The sequence below is a fragment of the Dreissena polymorpha genome, chromosome 8, assembly GCF_020536995.1.
Source record: "Dreissena polymorpha isolate Duluth1 chromosome 8, UMN_Dpol_1.0, whole genome shotgun sequence".
NCBI lineage: Eukaryota > Metazoa > Mollusca > Bivalvia > Myida > Dreissenidae > Dreissena > Dreissena polymorpha.
Window position 1 is genome coordinate 25,226,682 of NC_068362.1, and position 11,151 is coordinate 25,237,832.

General features: G+C 35.0%; 1 protein-coding gene across 1 annotated transcript; it reads left to right on the forward strand.

The window, feature by feature from the left end:
- The first annotated feature begins 389 nt into the window (after positions 1-389).
- LOC127843070 (uncharacterized) lies at positions 390-10,936 on the forward strand. The gene is made up of 7 exons (XM_052372875.1): positions 390-992; positions 1,831-1,887; positions 2,807-3,430; positions 3,862-3,912; positions 5,193-5,219; positions 5,396-5,426; positions 5,806-10,936. Exons 1-7 carry the CDS (start codon positions 980-982, stop codon positions 5,807-5,809), a joined length of 807 nt encoding a protein of 268 aa, XP_052228835.1. The 5' UTR covers positions 390-979; the 3' UTR covers positions 5,810-10,936.
- Positions 10,937-11,151: the final 215 nt, after the last annotated feature.

An 11,151-nucleotide genomic window follows, 5' to 3' on the forward strand; every position in this document is an offset into this window, starting at 1 on the left:
CATCTTGCAATAAAATATTTGCTTTGCTTAACATTAATTTGAAGACTCATTCAAATATATTTTACAAATTGTATTTTCCATGAAAAATGCATACAGGTTGACGATTTTAAGATAAAATGTTGAGCTCGAGTTCAACGATCACATGTCGTACATTTCTTAAGATCTATATCTATTTAAAATGAAAAGATAAACCTTATCTACAAACTACGTTTCGGTATAGATCGCATTTAAAGTAAAGATACTCAAATGAACATTACTTGACAAGTTGCCAAAGCCTTGCCTGATTCGTAATCAATTATACACAACTCTTTTGTTGACATTTAGTCGAGTACACATGTATATTTACTTATTGATTCGACGTTTAACGCTAGGTGGAGTTTGTCGATTCGATTTCTTTTCTGTTTTCATATTTTATTTTACAGATATACAGAACATAAACGGCTAAGGAATTTATACGTTTAATAAGTATAATGTAATGTTTATCATATTTTGTTCCTAACTCGGTCAGGTGTAGCTTTATTAAAGTGAAATAATTGGTAAAATGGATATTCGTTTCGAAATACGCGCTTGGAGACAAAAAGAAACTATAAAGAAGATTATTAATAAAAATGATAAATACAAACATTCATTTCATTTGGAATTCGTGTGGTTCTGGCTTCTGAAGCTACGTTACGTCATATATCAAAACTGGAATGACATATTAAGTAAATAATATTTGAACGATTGAGATTTAAAGGAAGAAAATGTCAGTTTTGTGAATATCAACGCTATAATGCTTTATACATTTAGTCGACATTATATTTATCAATTTGACTCATTATTATAAAAAAAAAAAGAAAAAAGAAAGCATAGGAAAAAAAGCATTTTTCTCGAACTTTTAATTTTAGACGTTGCAAGTTTGTGTGTTGTTAACCAAAATTAAGATTCACCGCGCAAACGCGAAGAGACAACCGGAAATGGATAACACACATCCGTTAAAATGGAGGACAACTGTGGGTTATTTGGCATATCAATTTTTATTTTATATTAAGAATCGATATTTGTTGAATAAACATGACTTCGATATCAATGCAAAATATATAAAAACTCATCTGTCCAATTAAACATAAGAATTGCAGTTTCATTTGCAAATATGGCAATAATCCAGTTACAAATACTTGACTTTTTGTTTTGTAAAGTTTCACATGATGTTAACGTTATTTACTGATTTATTTATGTATGTTTGTATTGATTTATTTATATTTATTTATTCATTTTTAATTCGTTTGTTGATACTTTCGTTCGTTCGTCCGCTCGATTTTTCTTTCGTTCGTCCGTTCCTTCTGTAATTCACTTATTCATTTATTTTAATTTAAATGTTTGTTCGTTCGTTCGTTCGTTGACTTTATTTATTTATTCATTAATTTATTTATTCATTTATTTATTTTGTTTTCGCATGCTTCCCTTTAATGAGATTGTTCAAAAACGTATTGATGTATTATAAGTGTCGGATGTTATCACCTGTGATACTTTAGTTGGAAGACCAATGTTCCCAAAATTGGCCTTTTGACGTTTTTATTACTAAACATATTTTTAATGTTGAATTATATACTGACATGCTGAAATGTAAACTAATTTAAAAATACTTGCACGAGTGACGATGTATTACATGTTGCACTTTAATGTTGAGATACAAGAAATAGAATTGATTAATCTTTGCCATTTGTATGTAATGGTCATATGAATTATATTTGTATTTATGCATGATACATTTTATGTATTGTATACACGGATCAAATACTTATAATGGCATAATATATTACAACTAGATTTGTTTGTATTTTATGATAGCCGAGGAGGATCCTGTTTCAAGTCCTGGTTTACATGAGGATGACAGTATTTCCTACGGTGAGTACAAGACATTCATAAATCTTCTTGTTATGAAAGGTATTAAGTAACGGTGAACATTTTTCATTTTCTACATAAGTTGCATATATAATATTCAATTTCAAGATAAATAAATTTGAAAAAAAACTATTCATCCATTCAGAATGCAGCGCATAAGGGAACATGCAAAGAAATCGTCATTTTATGAAAGTACAATTCTAATAATACAATTATTCAAACATACACGTTTGAAGACTTGTTCATATGTTTATACAATAACTAAATAACATAGTATTAAAATAAAGTTATTGTTTGTTGTATTTTTTAAAACTGGAAATGTGATGAACAAATATGTATTATGTTGTCCAATCATTCCTCTCGATGTGCTGTTGTCGTCAATATCTTAAGAAGAGTATCATGTGTAGGACGTTGCGAATTGTAACCTTATGACCAGAATGACTTCTTCCGATATGTATCGTCCACTTAATTTTGCAGTAATGTTTGTTGTCAAGTTGTTATTGTTCAGTACCGTCATCGGAGCATCATTTTATAAATTAAAAACTCTCCACTGTAGGAAACGAACTATGAATTTTCTCAAAGGCAAAATGGGATTAGATCACGTAAACGGAATCTCCTTACATCCTGTGCATTCATTGTCATAAATACAAATAATTCATCAAACTTAGGTTAAGTAAAATTAGAAAGAAATTAAGTGTACCATATTTAGCTGGTATTTGTATACATACATATTCTTTACACTTGAATAATGGATAATTCTGCTTTGCAAACATTACCAAGTCGTATTATGTTAACATATGTTTTACTGACTCAAAAATATTGATAAAAAATATCGATGTACGAATTTAAAATGATACAATACTGTTATTCGAATATGAATTGTAACGAGGGTATAACTATGTTGATTCGTGTCTTTTTTCAGAATCAGTCAACAGTGTGTCTTATGGGAACAATGAAGATGAAGTAGTCAATGAGGAGTTAGATAACGCCACACTCGATTCGCCCACTAGGTATCTTATGAGGGAAAGTCATGATTTCGAATGTATTCAAAACGAAAGTATCGAACGCTTATCAGAGTCATCACAAATAAATGATTCCGTACCGGAAGACTTTCATCACGTTGAAAGCTTTTCTGGCAGTTCTTTCGAATTGGTTGAAATTGAAGAGTCTCGCCATGTGTTTCCAGTACAAAATAGCATTCTTGATGAGATTCTCTCTTCCCAAATAAGTGTAAATGTCGCACATTGCATAGAGGAGTTGGGAGCATCTGCGTTGCAGAATGAATCATCTAATGCTTTCCTTGATTTCGACTCCCTTACAAATGACATTATTGACGACTCTCGCGACGAGACTATATTACAATACAGTGAATCGCAAAATCATCAAACTACCGATGAAACCAGCACTGCTTCTGTGGCCTCAAGTGACACACAAAATAGAGCTGAACATAACACACATTTTTCCATCGGAGCTTTACCTGTATCGTTTTCTTCTAACGATTCTGATAATGTAGCTATTGTTCCATCACAAAATGCGGCCATACAAGGTATAGTATAAAACATGAACTTATTTTAAATGAAAACGAAAACAAAAATTGATTTATTGAAAGATTGCTGTAATTGTAAAGATTCTTTTAAAATTGTAAATGAACTGCTTGTTTGCGCCATGAGGTTATATGGACGCATGTTCTTCAATGTGGGACCGGCTTACCTCTTTTGACCATTTCAATCGAATATGCTACGATAGTGACTTTCTCTTCTATTTTTTTCTCTTTAAGTTCTATATAATTGAGTGAACACATTTTCTCTGTTGATTGACCAGTTTATTTCACTTTGTATTTACACTATGCTAGGTTCGAAACGTAACAAAAACTCTTTCTTAAACTCGTATTCAACATTTAAATACACAACAAAGTCAACCGGAAAGTCTGTTGGTTTTACAGCTTTTGTTTGTTGTTTCTTTTCCGATTTTCTTCAGCAACGAATTCCATAGAAGAGGAGCAAATTACGTACGCTTTTGGAGCAACAGGTAGATTTTTAAAATGGCATTTACATTTATATTTAAAATGTCCCTATCTTAACATATGTAAAAAAGTAGACAGAGACTTTGCTTTATTTGGTTTTAAATCTGGTATGTAAGTTGTATGTGAAGGGTACACTATTAAAGGTAATATCTAGATACTGCTGCTCATGACACTGTCTCTAGAAAATAAGAATATGTTTAAATTATTCAATAGTATCGATATGCACTTGACATATCAAATACTCTATTTATCAATGTTTTTTTGTAAAAGTGTACTGGGCGAGCAATTGTTTATTACATTAGTTGACTCATCCGTCTGTTCCACATGCTTTCGCAAAGGACCATTTTTCTATTCATTTAACAGTATATTGACCATAACTTTTTATATCACTGTCTATAGTTTACATTGTACGCCTGTCCAAGATTCGTTTCACCGCAAAAGCTATAAACTTAAAGACATGATTTCCTAATTAAGGTAACACATTTCCACAGAATACTTTTAAACAAGGCCACGTCTGTCTTACAAATTGACATATCCATAAACAAATCAAATATATCTTCTGTGTATTACAATATCTAATAATACGTGCATTTCTTGCCACATTACACACATGTAGCTGTAACTGTTTAAATGTCGCAAAAAGGTATTCTCTCCAGGCTAAGACATTCAGAGAAACCTGTCAAATCTAGGAATTCGGATACATCGATACGATCGATATCATTTCGTGATACCATTTTCAAGAATACAACAGATAACTGTATGTGTTTCTTATATGTTTTTTGGACAGTGTCTAATTGTATGGCAATAGAGCACTTTCCTTCAATAAAGGACTTTGTGTGATATTAAGTCTAAACTAATTCTAACGCTGATGCAAGTAGAGAGTTTCACATTGTCCACCTTGTTTCTTTATAATTATGGTCACTTTATTTCGTAGGATTTCGAAATAAAAAAAGAAAGTAGACAATGAGTTAATTAAATAATTTCAATCATATATGTTCAACTATTGTATTGAATACTAATGATCATCAGCAGGAGACTAATGTTATCAAAACTGCAAGTTACTCAATTTATAATATGGGACAGATTGTTCAACACTGCGGCACATTATAAAGCAACGCAAAAAAATGAATAAAACAGTGGCACCACACTGGAACTTCTAATTTAGTCAAAGTTTAAAATATTGAAATTATAAAGCTACCTCCAACATTTTGTGGTAATATAATTGTTTTAATTGATAATCATCCACAACTCCAAGCGTATGTTATTTTATTATTTTCTTTTTCAGTTCATTTGGATGTCGTTGACGCATTTGGTAAGAAAATTATAAATCCTTTTACCTTTTATACTACATCATATTAACATATTTTAAATAACTATTGGCCTGCACGCTTCATAATTTGATGTATTCTGTAGATGAATGTTTATGTGTAATAAAGTTTGCTTTTCATTTGCTTTTAAATCGAATATTGTTATGTGTTTTTATTGCAGACCTTCCTATGCCAAACTTGCCGTACCCAAGGTATTAAATGTGAATTACCCAGTAGTTTAAGCTGTTTTAGTCAGAACATTGGTAAAATCAAATATCTGGAAATTGATGTTTTTTTAATACACATATATTTTTAGCGGTAGTTGTTTAATAAAAAATCATTTTCTTGCTAAACGTTCAGTGACTTAAAACAGCAAAAACAAGTTGTTTATTTAAGATTTAGGAGTTAAATACAATCATAAAAACATAATGGTGTTTATAATATTGAACAGTTATTTATTTTGAGTGCAACAATTAACAAACACGATTAGATTTATAGAGTTAATTTATGTGTAAACATTTATATGAAAATATTTTATATATAAACTCATAGTTTTAGCGTCTTTTTTATATTTTTTTAATTTTGTTACAGCTAACATTAATGAATCTTCTATTCGAGATGTTATCTGCTACATATGACCTTACTGAAACACTACAACTACCGGGTACCTTGCAAAACCACTACAACTACCGGGTACCTTACAGAACCTCTACAACTACAGGGTGCCTTACAGAACCACTACAACTACCGGGTATCTTAGAGAACCACTACAACTAACGTGTACCTTACAGAACAACTATAACTACCGGATACCTTACATTTCCACTACAACTACCGGGTGCCTTACAAAACCACTGCAACTAAAGGGTACCTTACAAAACCACTACAACTACTGGGTACCTTACAGATCCACTACTAATACAGTGTGCCTTACAGAACCACTACAACTACAAATATAAAAATTTCAAATAACTTTCAGAACCTCTACAACTACAGGTTGCCTTACAAAACCACTGCAACTAAAGGGTTCCTCAGAAACCAATAAAACTACCGGATTCCTTACAGAACCACTACAACTTCCGGATACCTTACAGAGCCAATACAACTACCGGGTACCTTACAAAACCACTACATCTACTGGGTACCTTACAGAAGCACTACAACTACCGGGCACCTTACAGATCCATTACAACTACCGGTTACATTAAAAAACCACAACAACTACCGGGTACCTTTCAGAACCAAAGCAACTACCGGGTACCTTACAGATCTATTACAAATACCGGGTGCCTTACCGAGCCACTACAACTACCGGATACCTTACAGAACCACTAGACTTACCGGGAACCTTACAGATCCACTACAACTACCGGATGCCTTACAGAACCACTAAAACTACCGGATAACTGATCGATCCATTACAACTATCGAGTACCTAACAAAACCACTGCAACGAACGGGAACTTTACAGAACCACTATAACTACCGCGTACCTTACAGAACCACTACAACTACCGGGTACCTTACAAAATCACTACATCTACTGGGTACCTTACAGAACCCATACAACTACAGGTTGCCATACAAAAACACAGAAACTACCAGGCACCTTACACAACCTTTACAACTACCGGGTACCTTACAGATCCACTACAACTACAAGGTACCTCTCAGGCCATCTACAACTAATGGGTTCCTTACAAAACCACTACAACTAACGGGTACCTTACATAACAATTACAACTACCGGGTGCCTTTCAGAACCACTACAACTACCGGGTACCTTACAGAACCATTACAACAACCGGGTAGCTAACATAACCACTACAACTACCGGGTACCTTACAGAACCACTAGAACTACCGGTTACCTTACATAACCACACAAATAATGTGTATCGTACGGAACAACTGCATCTACTGGGTACCTTACAGAACCACTACAACTACAGGGTGCCTTACAGAACCACAAAAACTACCGAATGCCTTACAGAACCACTGCAACTACCTTTTGCCTTACAAAACCACTACAACTACCGGGTATCTTACAGAACCACTTCAACTACCAGGTACCTTACAGAACCACTACAACTATCGGACACCTTACAGATTCACTACAACCGCCGGGTACCTAACTGAACCACTACAATTACCGGGTACCTTACCAAACCACTACAGCTACCGTGTACGTTACATATCCACTACAACTACCGGTTAAATAACAGAACCACACAACTACCGGGTACCTTACATAACCATAACAACTGCCGGGTGCCATACAGAACTACTACAACTACTGGGTGCCATGCTGAACCACTACAACCACCTGGTACTTTGCAAAACCACTACAGCTTCCGGTTACGTTACTAATCCATTACAACTACTGGGTACCTAACAAAACTACTTAAACTACCGGGACCTTACAGAACAACTACCGGGTTCATTACAGATCCACTACAAGTTCAGGGTACCTAACATAACAACTACAACAACCGGGTTCCTTACAGATCCACTACAACTACCGTGTATCTTACAGAACCACTACAGCTACCGGCTACCTTACAGAACCACTACAACTACCGGGTACCTTACAGAACCACTACAACTGCCGGGAACAATACAGAACCACTACAACTACCGTGTACCGTACAGAACCACTACAACTACCGGGTACCTTACAGAACCACTTCAACTACCGGGTACCTTACAGAACCACTACAACTGCCGGGTACCTTACAGAACCACTACAACTACCGGGTCCATTACAGAACCACTAACACTACCAGGTGCCTTACAGAGCCACTAAAACTACCCGGAATATCACTTAACCACTCCAACTACCGGGTACCATACAGATGCACCACAACAACCGGGTACTTTACAGTACCACTACAACTACCGGGTATCTTAAGGAACCACTGCAACTATCTTGTACATTACAGAACCACTACAACTACCGGATACCTTACAGATCCACTACAACTACTTGGTGCCTTACAAAACCACTGCAACTAAAGGGTACCTTACAGAGCCACTACAACAACAGGGTACCTTACAAAACCACTACAACTAAACTAAAAGGTACCTTACATAACCATTACAACTACCGGGTGCCTTTCAGAACCACTACAACTATCGGATACCTTACAGAACCATTACAACTACAGGTTTCCATACAAAAACACTGAAACTAACGGGCACCTTACAAAACCATGGCAACAACCGGGTGCCTTACAGAACCACGACAACTACTGGGTACCTTTCAGGCCATCTACAACTACAGGTTTCCTTACAAAACCACTACAGCTAACGGGTACCTTACATAAACATTACAACAACCGGGTGCCTTTCAGAACCACTACAACTATTGGGTACCTTACAGAACCACCACAACTACTGGGTGCCTTACAAAACCACTTAAACTACCTGTTACCTTAAAAATACATTACAACTACCGGGTACCTTACAGAACCGCTACAACTACCGGGTGCTGTACAAAACCATTAAACTACCTGTTACCTTACAAATCCATTACAACTACCGGGTACCTTACAGATCCACTACAACTACCGGGTTCCTTACAAAACCACTACAACAACCTGGAACCTTACAGAACTTCTACAACTCCCGGTTGGCTTACAGACAGAACCACTACAACTACCGGATGCCTATCAAAACCATTACAACTACCGGGTACCTTACAGATACACTACAACTACCGGGTACCTAACAGAACAAATACTACTACCGGGTTCCTTACAGAACCACTTCAACAACCGGGTACCTTACAGAACTACTACAATTCCCGGTTACTTTACAGACAGAACCACTACAATTATCGGGTGCCTTACAGAACAAATACAACTACAAGGTACCTAACAAAACCACTACAACTACCGGGTACCATACAGATGCACAACAACAACCGGGTAGCTTACAGAACCACTACAACTACACGGTACCTTACCATACCACTACAACTTCCGGGTACCTTACAGAACCAGTACAACTACCGGGTACCTTACTTAACCACTTCAACTACCGGGTACCGTGCAGATCCACTACAACTACCGGGTACCTTACAGATACACTACAACTACCGGGTACCTTAAAGAACTACTACAACTACCGGTTGCCTTACAGAACCACTACAACTTCCGGGTACCTTACAGAACCACTACAACTACCGGGTACCTTAAAAGAACGACTACAACTACCGGCTACCTCACAGATCCACTACAACTACCGGGTACCTTACAGAACCACTACAACTACCGGTTGCCTTACAGAACCACTGCTACTACCGGATATGATCATCTAACGTTTGTATACAGAAATTTTATTTTATTTACTTATTGCTTTATTTTTCACATTTGGATGCATTTTAAATCGTTAAACAAAAACTTCTTCCACGGGCATGTTATGTAACAATAACGGCCTAAACTTAAAGCTTGTCGGCAGTGTATAACCAATCCAATATAATTATTTCAGCGAATTACATGACGTTTTTATTACAGTATGTTATTATTTTTCCACGAAAAAACATAAAAACAATGTTCCCTCGAATCGACAAAAGCCTGGATATTCCGTTAATCTTTGCGAGTACGAAACGTAGGGTTTTGTTTACTATGTGTACAACAATAACATTATCGTCTACACGGAGTTGCATGAATCTGTATTTATATGTTTGATCGGTTTTGAAATGTACCCATTTCATAGCATTTTTTCTGTAATCTGTTCATACGCCAATGGTTATTTTTCCTGCTGAAGTTTTCTTGGTAAATATAAACTGTTTTATATATATATAAGGGAGGCAAATCGTTGCAATCCTTAAATATTATTTTCTTATCGTGAAGCCGTCATGACTGCACGCATCGGAGGGATTTAATGTTATACGTAGACTTATATCGCAAAATTAAAATCAACATTTCCAAAATTATAATGTGTTATATTTAAAATGTAATATCGTTATGTGCAGACAGAATGTCTAACAAGATTTTCGAAACGCGCACTTGTTAAAAGCCTGCGTGTCTTATCGATTGACGAAATGTGTGACACGATTTAACGTTCATCAGACAATGTCCCTGACATGTTCTTCCTAGGTTTATCTGAGTCTGTTAAACTGGCTTAAATGCAGTAGAAATTAAGCTTTATTACAAATCGTCTCTTCTCGTGAATAGTGAGGACATATTTAACACATTGATCGCAATAGTTGAGCAAATGAATCTTGATTGTTAATATAGAACAAATGTGTTTAATTGTGTATGTTCAAAAGTAATAATGGTGGCATTTTGGCTCTGCCAAAATGGTTATACATGCATTCTGTTACTGAATATTATTTAAAAAAAACTTGAGGGTGGATTGCTTATAGTTAATTTATTTGAAAATATTAAATAGGCATTTTTTTGTGTATGAGTTATGTGCAATATTGTGCTTGCTTTAAACATAGGTTCTCATTTTGATATTAAAATATCTCTCCTTAAAGTTTCTCTGTGTAAGAATGTATAGTATGTGTTATGTATTAAGTGATTTCTCTTTGACCATGAACATGATATTATGTATTGACGTGTGTTGCAAAGACAATTCGTAGACGAGTAGATAGTAAGTGATATTTTACACAATGGCATGTTTTGTCGTATTCAAACGTTATGGCAAATACGTATGTGTTCATTTATTTATATTATAGTATTTATATTAAATGTTTTTAGTTTAAGGTACGTTTATAAGTTGATTAGCTTGCTTAAGTTTATGTATCTTAGTAAATAAATATATCTTGCTAAAAGTTGTCATGGTATTTAAACATTTTCTTAACAGATGTTAAAATTAGAAACTCAATATGCATACTCAATTAAGAAAGACAATATTAAACTATGCCGCGTCTAAGTGTAGGAGAATACATTACCATTTCATAAATAAATTACCGGAGAATACAACGGTC